Raw genomic sequence first — 20,314 nt, forward strand, 5'->3', positions numbered from 1 at the left:
AACTACGTGCTGGGCCTGCCGCTAAAGGTCCCCAGGCTAGACGAGGCCGAGAACCCAGCATATGACATGTGCACTCGAATTTGTCAGCCAGTTTGTTCTGATGGGAGGATGTGGGACAATTTATGCTGCCGGATGAAATGCCCAGTTGCCTCTGAATGGCTTTTTTTCTTGTTCAGTCCAGATCTCTGATCTAAGTACTTAGTTCTTACGTAAAATAAGCATCTTCTCCTCTCAGTCCACCTCTCCCATGTCACATAAGTGGCATGTAATATGTACTAGGTTGTGAGTGTCGCTCTGTATAGAGGCCAGTCTCTAGTCTGAGAAGGTAAAGGCACGATAAGAGCACAAACGATGCTTGTAAAGAGTTTGAGTGAGTACCACAGACGAGAGCAGTTCATATTACTCAATTTCATTCATCTAAATAAGATGTATTTGTAATAAACCATTTTGTCAGCAGTTTAACTACATTTAAAAAAAACTCAATATGATGTATTATGTTTTTTCTGCAGGCATTTCATTATGGGCTGTTTCCAGGACTGGCAGTTTCTGCATTTGAGCGGTAAGTACTTGAAAGAAAAAATTAATAAATACAAATATATATTTTGGAAGTGGGGTGGTGTGGGGTGAAGAAGAAAAAAAGAAAGTTGAATCAGTGTCTCTAGGGAGGACCAAACCCCTCTTTGAACAGACATTGATACCATTGTTGAATGGTGCACCATGGAGAATAGCAGGTTCCTCTGTCTCCTGGTCGTGTGTGTTGCATACTATGCATATCCAAAGCAAAACAGCATTCCAAGAAGTAACAAACGCTGCAACCTTTTTATGTTTTTATTTCACCAGGGAATTTTACAATTGCAACTTGTGCCCCTCCTCTTTTGTGTAAATCATCTGGGTCATATGAACATCTTCTACATGTGCTCTTCATATGAACATCTTCTACATGTGCTCTTCAGTTGATGGGGGCACTTTCAAGGAAATTCTCGCATTAGGGCCATTTGTATGGGCTTTGGAGCGTGGGCCCTTTCTTGAACAGAGCCCAAGTTGATGAGCCTAGGTGGGTGCTATAAATCCTCAGTGTGGCTTTCCCCCCCTTCCCCATATGTGTAACCTCCCTCAAGATTAAAGTGACCCCCGCTCCACCTTAGTCCTTTCTTGTATAGTGCATTGTAACCATTTGTCTAACATCATTTCCTCTCCTAATAGAATTGCAAATAGAGCATAGTTGTTACGAGGCGCGCCTCTAACAGTTCGAGGCATACGACTGCCTAATCGAGGTGTCCACAAATTTTTTTATTTTTTATTTTTATTTTTATTTTGCTGGTGTGAGTCTTTAGAGGGGGGCTTTAAAGTTTAAGGGCCCAAGGCAGCCCCTCTCACACACACTCTCTCTCCCTCATTCTCTCCCTCCCTCCCTTAAGCCTTTCTCAAGACCCAAAGTTCAAACTTCAAACACACTAGGATGATGATGTTTTTTATACCCACTTTTGGAGCTCTCTCTATACTCTACCAGTTCATTTGAGTTCATTTCATTTTACTTTATACCCTTGAATCTTGATGATGTATCGAGATGATGAGGATGGACTATTTTGGTCTCATAGGTCATTTTGGCCTTTGGCAGGCGTTTAATACAGCTTTCTCTCTTTCACACACACTCTCTCTCTCCCTCTCTCATACACACCCTCTCTCTCCCTCCCTCAAGGCTCATACATACACAGTCTAGTCTCTCTCTCTCTCTCTCTCTCTCTCTCTCTCTCTCTCTCTCTCTCTCAACTTTCACTATATATATATATATATATATATAAGCTCATTGAAGTGGCTAAACAAGCGGAACAAAACATGGGCTTAGAAAAGAAGTCCAAGAAAAAGAAAACAAGAAGTAGGACTCTTTAAATAGCAACTTTGGAAGTGAGTTAAAATCAAAAGACTTAGAATCTAAGTCAGACGTTGAGGAGGAAACCGGATGCAACAGAAAGAAGAGAAAACGCAAAGGCAAGAAGGACAAAGTGGACATCTTGGTGGCCAAGAAGGTTGCGGCGGAGAAGCTCATTATGGGCTCTGGTAAGACCTCCATATATATATATATATATATATATATGATAGACGCCTCTAACACGCCTCTAACGTCTCTAAAAAATACGAGTCTTTCGAGGCGCGTACCATACCCGCGTCATACCAAACGCCTTTGACGCCTCTAACAACCTTGAAATAGAGGTGTAAAATTTTGGGAACAAAGAAAATCTATCCATTTCTTTTACTAGAATGCAGAAATTCACTTCCAGGACTAGGGCACTATAGATGGGATGCTAAGTTCTTGGGGTGCATTGGTGCTGTGGGACTGGTGTCTGAATGTGAATATGTACAATGGATTTTCAGCAGGACTTCAAAGAGAGACATTTCTGGACGTGGGGCTGGCCAGCTGGTTGGCATGCTACTATGCCGATTCTGCTTTGAATTGCAGCCGCAATAACCTATATAACCAAAACAATACATTGCCCGTGGAATACTAGAAAGGGACGTGCCAAGAGGATCTGTTGAAAAATTAATAACAAAAGGTAATTTGAACATAACAGACACCAGAGTGTCAGGGACCTTCCTTGTCTGCCCTAATTTCAGTCTCCCCCCCACCCACTTGTATTAAATCTTTGTCCCGAAGCAGCCAGCCTAACTGTAAGGCAATTGTCTCTCTAAATGTCCTTGATCAAGTGACGGTTTCCTTTTGTATCTTGAAGCTTACAGCATTAATGCCGTGGGTGATTCTTTTCATTTTCAAACTCAGAAGTTGAGGGGACTGTTGTTTTCTTAAATTTAATTTGAGAAAGTTCATTATTTAAGCTTACTATTGAAGATGCTACACCCTTCTTTGATGTGGGACAGGTATATCTCCCGAGGGCAGCTTCCCTGGACTTTGAAGCATGGCAAGCCTGACAATGCAGCTACACAGGTTGCAGATCTCCATGAAGAGATAATATATCCAAAACCTGATGGAAAGATCTCTTTTGACTTGCTAACTTCTTTGTATAGGTTCGTCTCTTTGGTCTTGCTTCATATATTATCAGTGGCAATACTTCAAAAGTGTTATTCCAGATTACGAACAGGCTTTTGTTTTTGACTGAATTTTTCTACATTAAAATTGGACCAAGTGGAGCGCTAACTATTCACTATCTCATACCAGAAGCAACACCAACCATGAACATGACCAACCCACACATCTACGCTTGCGGGATCCAAGTATACCAGAAAGTTTGAATGTTCCCAAGTTTGCAGGCCTCGAGTCACGCTATTGCCCTGCACGTGTGTATGAGTAAGTAACACTCTTCCTAAACCCGGAGCGTTTTTTCACATCTTTGACTGTTTTCTCTTAGAATTTTTGGGGTTGTCAATTTTGTGCTAGAAAATTTTGGCATGTACACTGCAGGTCGATCTCTTCCATAGACCAAAACATGTTCTACAGTATGAGAAACAAATAAGTTATTGAATGCATGAAAAAAGAAGAAGATTATATTAACATCCAACTTAAGACCACAAGGATCTGTGAGACCATAGTAGTACAATGCTGAGCTGATAGTAATACAAAGATGATGTAATAGTATGTGTCAAGTGACATGGAAGAAGTCCAAATAAAAACTAACAAAAGAAGTTAAACTGTAGCAAGGCTGGTTGCCCAGTACACACTGTGGTGGCTCTCCTCTGGACAGTATGTCTGGAGGAGTCCTCTATGCTTACAGCATCACATAAGCTCACAACACAACACACGAGACCCTACGTAGCAAACACAAGACAAAGAGACGAGACGAGACTGTGGAAGGAAGAAAACGCTTTCACTAATCGGAGAACACTTGATACAGGTCCCTCACTGTGCCATGCACACTCAACAAAGGTCACAGTGAAGAGGACGACACAGCTCAAAGACGGATGACTAACACAGAGGTACGAGTGGTATGACAGTGGTACAAGTGGTATGAGGGAAGAGCGTAAGGATGTCCTTCAAGGTGAGAGGATGATGCCGAGGATAAGGATGTCCTCTAAGGTGGGATGAGGGCCATATATGGCTGAGGTCGAGACGGTGGCATCTCCTATTCTTAGTGGATGCCTTGGGTGGCAGCGTAGCCTTTGGTGGAATCTCCTATCTCTGGAGATGTGGTGGAGTGTCAGTCGGTGCCGTTGGAGCCTTCAATGTACCTCCTTGTGTGGTGGTGCATCTCCACTTGATGATCCATGCTTGGCGCCTCTGTTGACTCACCAGTCACGCTTTGCCTTGGACAGTCCACATTGGTGGACAATACAGGTTGCATCTCGGTGGACAGTCCAGGCTTGTGGGCACCCTTGGTGGCTACAGGTCGCCCACCACTAGAGTGCTCACCGTCCTTGCGTGAGATGAGGATTATGCAGGATGGGGTGATTACAGTATGCTGAATATGCATGCATGCAGGGGTTACAATATGCTGATATATAATGAATATAAAAGTGCAGAACACTGATTACATTATGTTGAGTACAAAGATCAAAAGAGTGCAGACGAAATAACATTATAAAAGGATGGTATATACAACTGAAATGTCCATCATAAAATGGGGAGGGGGCCATCAAGGATATTGAGCATGGGGTTAGCTTATAGAAGAGAAAGAAAGAAAGAAAGATATATTAAGCATCTACCAAAGACCCAATGGGCTATGAGACCAAACTGATACAATAATGTCCATGGCATATCTCATCATGGAATGGAAAACAAAACAGAAACAAAACGTAAACATAGCTATCTCAGTGGGGTGATACAAAACTGTCCAAGGTAACTCATCATGGAATACTAGGAACATAGAAACATGAGAGCAACATCAGCTCCCAGTAGATGGTATACCACTCTCCAAAATATGAAGCATGGTGCTAAGGAGTATGGCCAAGAGGTCTCCCTCAGCTATGTCACGTGGAAAGGTAGCTCGATGGTGGTGGAGCATGTCCTAGATTTGGAGCTGATGAGGGGATCGTGGCCGACGGTTTGGGGGCTGGGGGCGTCGAGCACGTTGGAGTGCGGAGGCCCGGTCCGAGGCAACTACTCTCAGACGAGGTGGGTCCGGATTAGCTCGAGGTGGGTCCACAAGATCCACTGTATCGGTGTCCTCCACCTCCTTGGTATGGAAGAAACTTGTGATGGTTGGCTGGTGAGGGAGGGGGCGGGATGGTTGGGGCCGAAGCTCTCTCAAGAAAGTGTCCCTGTGTCTGCGGAGCTTAAGTAGGAAGAGGCCCATGCAACATTGGTCCGGGAAGTCAATGATCTTGGAGAGTGGACCAAATCCTCATGAAACACAGTGAAACCTCCCGCGGATCTCATAGTATACTGGGCAACAACATGTAATGCTCCTCTGTCTCAACCTGTGTGTTGCATAATAGGCAAATCCTTTCCTCTCTGGGTCTCCGTATGTGCTTCCCTTCTTTGAAGACGTGCTCGGCTCTACCTCTCTCCACTCTGAGGCGGTGGGATGAAACCCGTATCACCCAGTCGCAATCCGCATGGCATGGGACATGTGAACACTCGGGTAGTCCGGCTGTTGGATGAATGCTTCCTTAGTGAGTGTGATGAAGTAATCTCCGTAGAAGTGCATCTTCGTTGGGAGCTCTGGAGGTGTGATCCATGTGCACTTGGTGTAGTGGCTGAGAGGATCTAACTGGATAACCCGGTAGGTATCCTCGTGAGAGAGCCGGAGAAAAGGGGAGTCCAAACTGTACTAAAGAGGTGGTAGGAGGTCTCTGCGGAGCCCATATAGTGAGAACCAAGTGGAAACTAGTGCATACCATACTCCAGAGTGGCCCTCAAGTGCTAGCTGTGTTGTGAGGACTCTAGGGCAAGCCTCAGGTACATGTGGGGATCCATGTGATTGATGCGATGGAGGTATGTGACTGTCTGGAAGATTGCATCCACTACCATTGGGTTTGTAGCAAACTCTGCCTGGATAATCTGGTGTGGGACTAATGGTTTGCTGCAGATCGTACGGGAGAACATCATGACCTAGGGCCTCTCAACTCGCTATGTAACTATTTGGCCGTGTGAGCTCTTTTTCACATGAGGAACTCATGCCCAGACACATGGAAACGTGGTTCTTGAAGTTGGCATAGGAAAAAGCATTAGTCTTGGTCAAAAAGCAAGAAAAGCAAAAAAGTCAACTGTGTTGACCAAAAGCTGAGGGCACCATTGGAAAGTGGACATTGAACTGGATCAAAAAGCTAAAAGCCACTTTTTCAAAAAGCAGCTCTAGGGCCAAAAAGCAAGGCCCTGAAGTTGTAAAAGCACAAATCAAGAACTTTGGCTATTATTAATAATATTTAATAAAGAAAAAGAAAAAGCAAGAAGATAGAACAAAAGCAAAGCTTGGGAAAAGCAAGCATCCCTATCAAGTATATAAGAAGCTTGGAAAGATCATAAGCCATCTTGGAAGGCTTGATTATCATCTTCATCATCAAAATCTCTCTCTCCACTCTCTGCCTTTGCCCTGCCTATAGAGCCGTTGTTGCCTCAGAACCACCGGTGCCCGTCGGTTGAGCCGCCACCCAAGAGCCGCTTTGTCCAGTTGATCCACCGCCCTCGCCGTTGTCGTTGGCTAAGCAGCTGCTGCCTGGATCCGCCGCCGCCGTCGCCGCCGCTCCTGGGTCTGTCGTCACTGCCGCCGCCACCGCCGGCTGAGCCACTGCCTAGAACCACCTCCTGCTGTCGCCGCTCAAAAAATCGGCCTGTTGCCTCCTACAGCTCCGTTGCCCCTTTTGCCTGCTGCCTCTTGGAACACCGCCGTCTCCTACAAAGCTGTTTTGGACATCTAGAAGTTTGTTATTTATACATACCTCACGTATGTTCCTCGTATGGAGCTTCAACACAGAGTTTGAACATGGAACTTGGGCATGGAGTTTGGATATAGACCATCGGCATGGAGCTTGAATATGGAACTTGAACATGGAACTTGGACATATAGCTTGGGCATGAAGCTTGGACATAAACATGGAACTTGGACATATAGCTTGGGTATGAAGCTTGGACATAACATGGAACTTGGACATATAACTTGGGCATGAAGCTTGGACATGAACATAGAACTTGGTCTTGGACTTGGATCTAGACTTGGATTTGGACTTGGATCTGGACTTAGATTTGTTGGATCTGGATATTGGATCTGGTACTAGCCCGGTGAGAGATACTTGTGGGTCATTCTCGTGGTGTTCTCGACATCAAAGATCTCGTGCCTCGACATCGACATTCACATTGACCTCGACTTGGATATCCTACATCGGCATATTTGTTTGTTTTGTATTCATTGATTGTATTGGTCCTGGCCAGCATGCCCTTGGATTGTTTCTAAATAATTTCCTAAAAGGGAGCGGGGCTTGTTCCCCGCTCAGTGTGGTGTACTGTGTGAGATCCCTATTCCCTTCTCTCTTTCCCCTCTCTCTTGATATCTTTATCTGTTGAACACATGGTAGAATCTGTCACGGCACGCCCCGTTGGGCTTACACGCTGCCAATCCTCAATGGATAAATCTGTCCCGAGAAGGGTGCTCCATACATCAAGGTTGGTGTGACGAGGGTGTCAAAAAGCCAACCCTTCGTAATGGGCTTCTAGAAATGGAAGCACTGCCGCTCAAGTAAGCTCAAGGTTGCATATCCCTGTGTCGCTCTGGTATGTGCTGCGAGAAGCATGGGCCACTGAAAGTGACACCAAGGTAGACATAGGATGAGACAATCTACACAGGATCCTCTCTATATGTGAAGCTCAATCATGGTATTACCAAGGCTAATAGAGAGGTCCCGCTGAGTGCAGAAGTTCTGTAAGGCATCCAACAGTCTCTAAAGCCCCTCAGCTGAAAATCTGAGAGAAGGGCGATGTCATCTGCATAAAGTAGTATGGGGATCAATATTCATGCCAGTGTGGAACCAGCCCCGCCTAATCCATCAATGAAGCTCACGATCTCATCAATGTAGAGGCCAAAAAGAGTGGGTGATAGAGGGCAGCCCTGTTTCAACCCAATAGTGCTCAAAGTCTCCTGTCATGTACCTCCTGGGGCTCTCACTCGTCCGATGACGGACTCAGAGGGCGATGATGCTCCAAACCATGTCAGATGGGACTCCTATCTCCTGTAGGCAGTGTAGGAGGCGGGCTTGGGGTATAGTATCAAAAGCTTTGCAGAAATCCACAAAGCAATCCTTTGTTGTCGTGCTCTATCCTCCTCGATGATGGCACAGAGGGTGAAGATGTGGTCAAGGGTAGACTAGCTCCTCGGAAAGCCTGCTTGTCGTGAGGGTCTGCATCCCTCTCTCTCTGCAAATGAATTGAGCTCCGTCTCTAGCATTGATCCATAGAGTTTGGCCAATCATGATCGTCTTGTAATTATTGGGATCAAGTGGATCTCCGGCTTTGAGGATGGGGGTGACGGTGTTGGTGGACCAAGAGGATGGAAATCCTTTGCAAAGGGCTCTATCGAACATGTAGGCTAGTAGGGGCGCCAGGGTATCATCGGCATGCGAGATGTGCTTGGCAGTGAGTCCCTCGTGATCTTGGGCTCGCCCATTATGTAGGCTACGAATGGCCTTGAGGACCATGCCCTTTGTGAAGAAGGTGGAGGTGGTGTGTCACCATTTGGCCACCCGAATGGTTCACTCTTGCTTTCACGCTATGTACATATTGGATTGGTGTCCATGGCTTATGGAATGTGCCTATGCAGGTGATTGACACGTGTCATGCTGTATAGTTGGATATGATATTTCGCTGGGACTTGATGTTATCATGCCCGGAATATCTGGAGGACTTGGCTTTCCGCTGGGACTTGTGCCTTTGTGTACATGCCCGGAAACGCCTGGAGGATTGGCTTTCCACTGGGTCTGATATCGCACATACTTGCTTGGAAACGCCTGGTATTATATGGTTTCATGAACGGAAATCGCTCATGCCAATGCTGCATTGCATAGCATCTTTATGTGCTTGCCTGCAAATGAAATTGCATGCTGTTTTCATGCGTGCATGACCTATGTGTAGTTCCGGGTAAGGGGACGCCCGCCCGTGAACCGTGTGTGTGAAACTGTCTGCTGACATGGTTGTGTGGCATGTGATCAGGTGGTAAGTATTTCCTAATCTAGGCTCAAATAGCCCTTAGGACTTAGCCAATATTTATAAGTGAGTGCGTTCCCATTTCATTAAAGTTTGGGCGCCCAAAAGTCACTTATAAATTATGACCGCTTCCAAGTTCACACTCACTGAAGTCCCGGGCGGACAAGACTCGATGTCCAGGACCTGATCCTCCCCTTTTACTCATAAATGGGCATCTTCCCATGTCCACTCACTTGATTGGACCCCAATTCACTAACTTATTAAGAGAAATTCGTGTTTTCTCTTCATGAGGATTTTTGGAGGCTGAAAACTCTGTTTTTCCACCATTTCTCTCCATTTCCAAGCTCTCCATAGCCATACCCAACTTGCTAGGGTGTTTTCCAAGCTTCCAAGAGTGTTTCCAAGTGCTAATCACTCTCCTACTCACTCCCAATGACTGAAATTCAGCAAAACAGCTCTCATTTTTGCTGTAATTTCTGGTCTTTTTGCTGAAAACCCTAATTTCAGCCTTCCTTTCTCAAGTTGAACCATAGGGGAAGCTTTCCCAAGGTTCCCTTCATCCTCTTGAAGACTTTTGTCGCGAAGGATTGTGGCAAATCGAAGATATCAACACTTCTAAAGCTTCCAACGCGAAGGCTTCCGCTTGCAACAACTTCTATGAAGACTGGTAAGGTAATTGGACAATGTATTGTCATTACTTACTCAGTAGAAGGGCAGGACTCCTTGTTTAGCCGCCCTGTGTAGTATTTCTCTTGTCCTATGTGCTCTTGAAGATGTTGCTACCTTGCTTGGTAGAACATAGAGCCAATGGTAGAGAATATGGGCACTGAAGTCGGGCCGAGCATCAAGGCAGCTCCTTGGTGATCTACATCGACATACCATTGTTTTCTAAATGCTGAATTTCTTATGCATTGGCATGGAGGATTTGGCAATGGATGCCCGTGAAGCTATGTATTGAATTTCTCCAATAGTAATACAATTTACTCAAGGGAGGGGTCGGCCGTTCCGGCTCATTGTGTGCCTCTTGTCAATTCAGCAATTTACTTCTTGTATTTGAGCAAGTGTCCTTCAAATCTTAGTGTATTTAAGTGTATTGATTAGCATTGTGTTCAACCAAGTTACATGGTGGGGCGGGGATCTGGTGATGGGGGTAGGGGTGGCTGATGGGGGATATGATAGAGGGAGCGTGCATAGGAGTGCCATGTGTCCGGGCATGTGATAGGTGTGCGAGGGCGATGTTCTCGGAGTTTCCTCGACGCCTGTTTGTAGTTTGGCCCTAAGAAAAGTGGGTATAACATCCTCTTTCCGAGTGTAGAACTCTCGTTTCTTGCGTTGGGTGAGCCGTTGAGGAATCCGTTGCGCTTGGTGCTTTGTCATTTTCCCAATCCGTAGCTCATGCTTAAGACGGGAAGCATTCGTCATCATACCAATAGTTCTGGGGCATGGAACCGCAAGGTGGCTTGGCGGTAGACCGCCGTAGACCGCCGCGTGTAGATGAAAGAAGTGGTGGTGGATGTGTGGAGTATGGTGGTGAGTTGTGATGTGAGGGTGGGTAGGGGACAATAGGTTCCACATCCTCGAGTTGGCGGTAGATGTGGCTGGAGTAAGCAAGGTCAAGTTCGTGATCAAAAAGGACCTGGCTATAATGTGAGACGGGGGGTGGTGGCGGAGGAACGGGTGGCGTGCATATAAGAGTGAAAGAGAGGTAGGCATGGTCAGCTTCATAGGGGGTGGCAGGATGGAGAAGTCGGGGAGAAGGTGTGCTAAAGTTGGAGATCCCATAAGGTAGTCCATGGTTCTAGTACCTCCTAAGTGAGGGAAGGAGGTGAGTTTGTCGCAAGAGGGCCATCAGGACATCCCGCTATAGATAATGAGACAATTTGCAGCTCCCAGCTCTAAGAAATATCTCCCATACACTGTGACCTCCTCACGGTCCTGTGATGATCTCTGCAGCCCCATGTCAGTGATGTCGAGCTCCTGTAATCTTATAGGGTCGTCCAAATAGATTAGTGGGGCTTGCTTACTTCCCGTCCTGTAATCTTATAGGGTCGTCCAAATAGATTAGTGGGGCTTGCTTACTTCCCGTCCTGGCATTGAAGTTCTCGAGCAGGAGGACTTCCCGAGAACTCCATAATATCCCCATATAATGGTAAGTACGGTGACTGGCCATGCCGTGCAGCGTAAGGGGAGTGGGATGGTGCAAAATAACACACAACAATGTGGATGACTCTTTCACTGAAAGCCGCACCCAAAGATACCGTGCATCCTTGTCCTTCTGGACGATGCTTAGAATCTGTCGGAGATGGGACCTTAAAAGAATAGCTTCCCCTCCAGAGCCACATACTCCTCCTGATGTGCAGGTCTCACCTCGGAAAGCTGACTCCCACTCGTATCTTGCTATGTATGGTAAGCCCCTCTCAGGGCTCTGATGAGTCTTTGTATAGAAAATGACATCTCTGCCTGTGAGAATCTCTCTCAAATCTCTTGGATTTGATCACGGCATGCCATTGAAGTTCCATATTGTTAGGGTTAGGGTTCGAGGCCCAAAAACAGGCACCTCAGAACTCCAAGAAGCTTCCAACTGAGGCAATGTGAGTGAAGGATCAGGCAAAGATCAGGGCCAAGACAATTCAGGAAGAGAACCACCCGTGGGCAGTGAAAAGTCAAGCAAGGACAAAGGAAAGGAGAAGATGTAACAAGAGAACAAAGACATGGAAGCCTTTGGAAGAACAAATAGCCAAGAAAAGAAGACAAGATCAAATGCAGAGAGAAGCCAGATCATCGCAGCAATTTGAAGAAATGACAGAGGAAGAAAACTGTACAGAAGCTTTCAGAAGATCAAGCAAGGATGGCCAATGACACAGGTAGTCTAATCGGTATCATACCCGCCATACAAACATCCGAGATGCATACAGAACTGGTGTATTGGAGCTGAATCTATTGTGGAAGAGAATGAAATCTCCCTCGGATCTTATAGTAGGGTGGGCATCAAAACACATAGTTACTTGTGCATCTGAGACCAAATACACAATATGAAGACCATGAAGGTCTTAACCCAATTACCTAGGCCAGCAAAAAAGAAGCTTCAAAAGTCCTACTAATCATCATCTAATAAAGCTATGATGCGAAGCATCAAATACATTCACCTCAACCCAACGTCAGGTGGGTTTGTGTTTTGGTTTGGGGGGGGTGGGGGGGGATGGAGCGAGGGTTCTTTTTCAACTTTCTATCCTTGGAGCTAAATATCTTTCTATTGCCTGTTTAGGTATGCCACAAATGATGATGGGGAACTAAAGCTGCACATCAATGCTCAAAATTGCCTTCATTGTAAGGTTTGTGCACATCGATATTTTCTCTTTGATTTGTTTGATTTTTTATGATTAACAACATAATCATTTTTGATCAATATTTTTGTGAAAAATATACGAGGCTTTTTTTTTTTTTTTTTGCTTGCATTGGTGAACCCAATGAGCTTTACTTCCCAATAATTTCTTTCTAAGTTTGACAATGAAGGTAGAGGTATTGGGCCGTGATATTATGTGTCCACAAGTCTTTCTGAGATTTCTTCTTTGCTCATTCAACCGTTGAGTTCTACATCCTACACTCTTGTTTATGTTGTGCGATTTGGCATATCCTTTGAAGTAAGTATCCAAATCTTACAAGAGGGGGAGAGGGAAACTAAGGGAGAACAAGAGATGCCCAGTCTTTCTTTCTTTCTTTTTTTTGGGGGGGGGGGGGGGGGGGGGGGGGGGGGGCGGGAGGGGGGTGTGAAAAGGGGTCCCAAATAATTACATAATGAACGATAGTGTTTTGATTGAAGCCACCAATAAAATCCTACTAGAAAAGATCAAAAAGATAAGGAAACACTAGAATCCGTAAGTCTTCTCTAATAAGATGAGGATGAGGGTTTCTAACATGTATTAGAAATAATAAGGTTTCCAATTCATGTCACAATGCCTTCCAGAGACCGAGAAGGGTCTTTTGTGCCATGAGGCACATTTGACTCTGATCGTAATGTCTTGCTAATGTAGTGGAGCCCATGTTGCTGTATGCAGATGACATTCTCTTGATCTCACATTCAACCGAGGGTTTACAGAGACACTTGGATGCATTGGAGAGGTTTTGCAGGGAGAAAGACCCTACTGTCAAACTTGGCCAGTCCAAAGTCATGGTTTTTTAACACATCCTATGATGTTGCATCACAGCTATCCTTCTTGTATAGGGATGCCCCTGTGGAGATTGTCAAGAGGTATGTATACCTCGGAGTGACCTCTATGGGTCCTCGCTTTTTCATGACACACATTTCAGCCTTTTTAGAGGCTGTTTCCACACACACGTGTGATGTATAAAAAGCTGCAGTAGATCCAACCAGATGACTTGGTTGATCTCCTACGGTGAGATGTCCAAGAATGGAGAATCTAGACTATCCTCAAAAGGGGAAAAACGATCCATCTGGAGGCCATGTGCATCAAACTAGTTGACTACCTCTGAGTACCATGCTGGTGAGGATAATGATGGTGTCTCTCCTTCCTCTGAGCTTCGTATGAAAACCCAGTTTTACAGAATTACTTCTTGAGAGTGTCCAAGGATGGTTTCATTGTGATCTCAGATACGTACAGATCCATATGTTACATGCCATGTGTATCGTGATTGGCCATCTCAGGGCGTCTTTTCACCGTCTCAGAGTCGAGAGTGGGGGACTTGATGATACCCCACACGAGGATCGGATATACAGAGTATGCACTACATGACAGGTGGAAGGTGAGGCGCACTACATGCTTAGCTACCCAGCCTACTGTGAGATATGCGGGACTACCTCTTCCATAAAGGGTTTGGTCCACTCGCACAAGTGATGCAGTTTGATGATTAGAGATGCATGGGCATGTACTTACTGGAGCTCAGATGTAGGTGGAAGGTGAGGCCCACTACATGCTTAGCTACCCAGCCTATTGTGAGATATGCGGGACTACCTCTTCCATAAAGGGTTTGGTCCACTCGCACAGGTGATTCAGTTTGATGATTAGAGATGCATGGGCATGTACTTACTGGAGCTCAGATGTCATAGGGACGCTGTATTGAGACAATATACCAAGAGGTAGACCCAACATGATACTTCCCAGAGGGTCATTATAGATTTCTAACTTTTCATGCATCCACATCAGAGCTCACCACCCACACTAGCGGTCCAGCCCCCTCTGCCTTAGAAGCGTTCCTAGTCATTTAACCCAAAGCATCACGACCATCCACCACCGGACATATGCGGATATTGGAGGTTCTATGTAACTTCCGAAGGGCCGAGGGGTTTTGCAAAACACTTGAAAATTAATGCAATTAAAAACACTGAAATCGGCCATAGCCTTAAACATATGCCACTGAATCCACAAAAGTGTAAAAGAGATGTGTGCACAGTTGACACCACATAGAGGCCTGAATAGGCCGACCCCCCCCCACTTAGAGTATTTTATTAACCAAGGAGAAAAATACCATGTGCAAGTTTTGAGGGCCTTAACTCTCCCCATGGGAGGTGCCGGATTATCCATATACAAATTCCACAACACATCCCAACACGAGGCACCATAAATTCAGCCAATACACAGGCTGTAGAAATGCCAAGCCAACAATATAATCCATATACCTCCGTGTGGGTACTGATTCTTCCCCAAAAACCACGGGTCTTTATGCAATAGAGCTGGTGCAGCCAGTACGACTCTCCATTCAGCCGGTGCAGCCCCCCATTCATCCGATTTGTACAGCAAGTATAGCAGCTGGTACAAAAGGTACAACAGTTGGTACAACAGGTATAACGGTTGGTAATCATAAGAAAATGAATAAATACCCTTGCCTTAGTATTTCTTCGTGATGGAAGCCTTCAAAACAGTCCCCAAGAGCTGATATATTTCATGGCAGGCTTCAAAAGAGAGACAAAGAGAGTAGTCATCATTAGGGCAACCTGTAATGGTGGTAGAGGCTAGTGTGTGGCAAGAGAGTCTCCCCAACTGAAGAGAGAGGGCTCCAATTTATAGATTTGGGACTCCAATGAGTGAAAATGAAAAGAGAAGGCTATGATGACAAGTGGAGAGCCACAAAATAGCTGAAGTGACAAGTGTGAGGCCCACTCGTCTCACTTTGATCCGCTTTCTAACAAGTGTCAAGCTACTTGTCTCACTTTGGTACACTTTCTTGCCACATGTCCCAATCTAAGAGATGGGTCCTTTCATAAACTCTAAAAATACCATATCCTAGTCGGTAGACCTTTTGCCAAATGTGCTTTGACATGTCCGCCCATTTGCTCAATTACAGACGTAATGACGCGAATGGAATTTTCATCAGAGTCGAGCGAAAAATAGTAATCCTCCTAGATTTTAGGATTGTGATCCTTTGTTTTCCAGGATAATCCCCCATTCCCAAAGCTTATACTTTCCAAATATTTAGACGTCATGGAGTTCTCTAGACTCCTTTCATACTGGGCAATGTCCAAGCTGGTAACATTCTTCAATGCTATAACATGCTTCCATCACATAGGCTAGTTCTCTCGGCCATCAAAACTGTATTGGTTGACAAGGGCATCGTTATTAGCTGATCATGGCTAGTTTCTCCTCTACAAGGTCACATATCGATATCACATATGTATACACTAGTAATAGTTACTTTTCCATGGCTCAGTATATCCATGGTATCATTGTATCACTTATGGTCTCATAGAACCTTGGGGTCTTTTGTGAACTTTAATATTACTCTTTTGCAGCCCCATTCACCTAGATGAGGACCTCACATAGGCCTAGGTGGAGCACCGGAAACAGTTCATGCCAAAAGTACGGGCAGCCCCAGTGGAAGGGAAGAAAGCAGTCTACAGAGATGGCCATGCCATCATTGATGGCAAGGTGATCGCATAGGGATAGGTGGCCTGTGAGACATGGATATAGCTTGCAGTCTGAAACTGCAATGGAGCACTATGGTCAGACCTAGGCCGGATGGATGATGTGATCAGGAACAGGGACATTATTTTCCTTACAGAGACACACCAGAGCTGTCTGCCACGTGTACAGGATTCCAATGGGAATCAGCTTTCAGAGGGAGCACACGGAGAGCAGGTAGAGCTAGAGGATCAGGAGAAGCGGCCATTCTATTCAGAACAGAACTTCAATCGAGGATCAGCATTATCAGCAGAGACCCACAGGCCCATTTTATGTGGGTAAGATTTCAGCTAACAGAGGCCAGGACTATGTACATTGCTGTGTGTTACTTTCCACCAGACATCTCACGTTATGCCACGAATATAGAGGAGATAGAGGATGGAGAGGAGATAGAGGAGGTGGAGGAGAGGGAGGAGACCGGAGGAGCTACATCATCGTACAGTGCGCTCTCAGATGAGATTACACAGTACCTCAGACTGGGAGAGGTCTTACTAGTGGGAGAATTCAATGCCAGGACGACAAGTAGACAGTGCACTGCATATGATTTTGAGGGAGATCCCATACAGCTACCTACTCTAGAGGACTAGGACTCTAGATCACTCAGGGTGTGCACATACTAAGGCAGTCAAATACTATGGACGGGAGCTTCTGGAGCTAGGATCACGTCACCGTCTCCTCATCTATAACGGGATGGAGAGATGGCCACAATCAGGAGGACTTACATGCTTTCCACGTGGAGGTGGAAGTAACACAATGGATTACATCCTAGGCTCCCGGGAGACAGCTTAGCTCATACATGATTTCTCAGTACTCCCCATACCCATTGGAGATGATCACACATACTTATCTTTCACCACCCCCCCCTCCCCCCGCCTCAGCACCCACCTCCACCCATCACACCACTGTCCACTTCACTCATGAATGTGATCACATATATCAGGATACCCTTTACTTGACGTGGAGCCCGCGGCACCTTTGGAGATACTCACATCACAGTTGACTGATCTACTCCCCTCCTCTACCATTGCCAGCTTCCCTCATACCACCCATACCCCCTCTAAAGCTAAAGTAGGTATGATGCCCCAGAATGGTTGGTACGACGACGAGTGTCGTGAGACTCGTGCTCACCTCAAACACGATCCTTGAGCGTGAAGCTCAAAGATTAAACCGAGCTCTGACTAGTCGGTAGAGGAGGAAACACGAAATCGAACAATATTGGAAGTTGTACCAACCATTCTTGAGCATTAACTCGAAAGAGGCTTGGAAGCGGTTTTGTGAGCCACGACCACCCACACCCATCATTGATCCGACCACCTGGCATGATTATAGAAAGTCCCTCTATCATGTACTAGATCAGCCCCCGTTACCCTCTCCATCTGATCCTCGACCCACCACCTCTACTTCTTTCACTTTGCGTATGGTAGAGAAAGCTCTTAAGAGGCTACATCATGGGAGATCGGCAGATCATACAGGCATACGAGGTGAGCACTTCTCTTATGCCCTCTACCACCATAGCTCCTTTTCTTGCACATCTCTTCGACAGGGCACTTGTAGAGGCCTTCCCACACAGATGGAGCATGAATATCATTACCCTCATTCACAAATCAGGTAACCCGATGGACCTCGGGGACTAAAGGACTCTCATGGTTGGCCACCTTATGGCCAAGATATATGGATGAGTACTCTCTAGTCGAGAGAGAGGGTCTTCCTGCTCCAGGACCGGCTGGGTTCCACGGTAGCTTTTGTACACTGGATCGTATCTTCACCTTGGGGAGCCTGATTGAGCAGGCCAAGTCATGGGATCAGAGACTCTATTGTTGCTTTGTGGATTTCCGCAAAGCATGCCATGGGACCAACTCCTACAGAGATTGCAGACTCTTGGAGTGCCTTGAGATTTGATCTAGGGGATCATTGCTTTATATGAGAGGTTGACGGGACGAACCACATGCCTAGGTGGTCTGTGAGAGGAGATACATAGTACTATGGGGGTGAAGCAAGGCTGCCCACTCTCCCCGACACTCTTTGGCCTGTACATAGATGAGGTCACGGACTTCATAGACAGAGGAGGAGGAACCACTCTAGTGAGATAGTTTTGATTTGTTCTATTTTATTTTATGTTCCATGATGAGATATGCTATGGGCATTATTGTATCACTTTGGCGCATAGGCTCATTGGGTCTTTAGTAGACACTTAATATATCTTTCTTTCTCATAGAAAAGGATGACACAACATGAGCACCACCCACCTTACTGACCTCACATTCACATATATGTAGGACTCGTATACTACGCTACGCGGGTCCATTTTTCTTTAGGCACTTTTTATCTCCATGTTTATGATTTTGAGTTTACACATGGAACTTACGTAACACTTGGTCTCACAGATCCATGGGGTATGTAGTATATGTTAATACAATTGTAGGCATATCAATTATAGTAGTGCTACATGTGAACATGGCTTAACCAAGGGCACTTTTTTCCATGTGGTTTTTCCCCTTGGATATCAAGTGAAAGGACACTCTATCCATATAACTTTTGTACTTGGATATTATATGGATGTGACTCACACGCAAGGGTTGACTTGCATTTGTAAATACCACACCCATGACTTGGCAGACATATATGAGCATCATGTATATGACGGGCTACTCCATATGGATCCCTTGTCACCTCTAGACACTCTCACCACCCAGCTGTCATCTCTACTACATACGGCCGCCACCCGCAGCTTCCCCCATCATACACACATTGCACACACAGATAGATCTGGGAGCATTCTATCACGATGGCCGTGTCATCATCGATGGCAAGGCCACCGATTAGCACCAGGCGGCCTATGGAACATCGGCTATGGAGGATCCAGATTCACAGATACACATAGCAGTTTGGAACTGTAATGGAGCACTTTGGACATATCCTGGGAGGATGGAGGAGGTCATGGAGGGACGGGACATCATACTGCTTACAGAGACGCACCAGAGCCCAGAGAGAGGGCTACCCAAAGTAGAGGGCTATCAGTGGGAGTTTACATACACGGGAACCACACGGCAGAGCACATCGAGAGGATCTGGAGGTATAGCGGCTCTCTTCAAGCGAGAGCTACAGGAGCGCCTACAGGTGGTAGCACGTGACCAGGAGGCTAGATACATGTGGATTAGACTGCAGTTCTCAGCAGACAGGGTGTTATACATCGCTCTATGCTACTTCTCTCCTAGAGGATCGAGATATGCCATGACAGCAGAGGAGGAGAGTAGAGGGGAGAAGGAGGACACAGGCTCATTGGGAGAGTCACCATATGCAGCCCTTTCAGAGGAGATCACTACTCCAACTTGGGGGAAGTCCTGTTTATGGGGGACTTCAATGCACGGACACAGGGCCGACAGTGCGACATTTATGATTTCGAGCACCCCGAGGTGATGCACACACTAGAGGTGGAGGACACGGGAGCTTGCACGGTGTCAAAGGACATGGGGCCGGATAACACCAGATATGGTCATCATAGTCACATGGGATGCGAAATGGGGACGGAAAAGATTGAGAATGGCCATTCCCTGTGACTATAGAGTGACATGGGATGGGAATGGGAACGGGAAGATGCTGCCATCCCCAACATTCCCAAGACTAAAAATGCCCATTCCTTGTGACTATGATGGTCATCACTTACTTGAGTTGGGAGCGCGACACCATCTCGTTATTTATAACGCGATGAAACAGTGGCAGGATTCAGGAGCACTGACATGCGTTCCACGATCAGGGGGAGGTAGCACAGTGGACTACATCATGGGGTCCATGGAGACCACACAGGCAGTGGCATCTTTCACCATCCCCCCCTGTCCTATTGGTTCTTATTGTCACTGGCGAGCTCCACACCAGCACCCACACAGCCCACACAGGCATTGCATACAACTTTCTACCTCACCCATGACTTGGCAGACATATATGAGCATCATGTATATGACGGGCTACTCCAGATGGATCCCCTGTCACGTCTAGACACACTTACCACCCAGCTATCATCTCTACTACATACGGCCGCCACCCACAGCTTTCCCCATCATACAAACATTGCACACACAGATAGATCTGGGAGCGTGCCCCAGAATCGCTGGTATGATGATGAGTGCAGAGAGCTATATAGACATCTCTGTGCCCAGAGAGCACTGGAGACAGGCGAGCCGACAGATGAGGACTCTCACGCGCCGTAAGAGGCGTGCATATGAGGAGGCACAATACTGGGATATATACCACCTACTCATGAGCAGAGATGCGGCCATTGCATGGCGCAGGATGAAAGAGCCTTGCCCTCGTACCCCGATTG

General features: G+C 46.1%; 1 protein-coding gene across 2 annotated transcripts in view; it reads left to right on the top strand.

Annotated features, from left to right (window-relative positions):
• ETFQO (electron-transfer flavoprotein:ubiquinone oxidoreductase) overlaps positions 1-20,314 on the top strand; it is a 107,273-nt gene that overhangs the window by 65,638 nt on the left and 21,321 nt on the right. Inside the window, exons 13-16 of one of the 2 annotated variants that reach the window (XM_086784778.1) lie at positions 510-559; positions 2,875-3,021; positions 3,173-3,301; positions 12,348-12,409. In XM_086784778.1, the coding sequence (XP_086640904.1) occupies positions 510-559; positions 2,875-3,021; positions 3,173-3,301; positions 12,348-12,409 (388 nt within the window). Of the gene's footprint in view, positions 1-509; positions 560-2,874; positions 3,022-3,172; positions 3,302-12,347; positions 12,415-20,314 lie in introns of both variants that reach the window. The other variant, XM_086784777.1, reaches the window with a different exon arrangement.

The sequence above is a fragment of the Cibotium barometz genome, chromosome 47 (assembly GCF_041138505.1).
Source record: "Cibotium barometz isolate CiBa-2024 chromosome 47, ASM4113850v1, whole genome shotgun sequence".
NCBI classification, from domain to species: domain Eukaryota; kingdom Viridiplantae; phylum Streptophyta; class Polypodiopsida; order Cyatheales; family Cibotiaceae; genus Cibotium; species Cibotium barometz.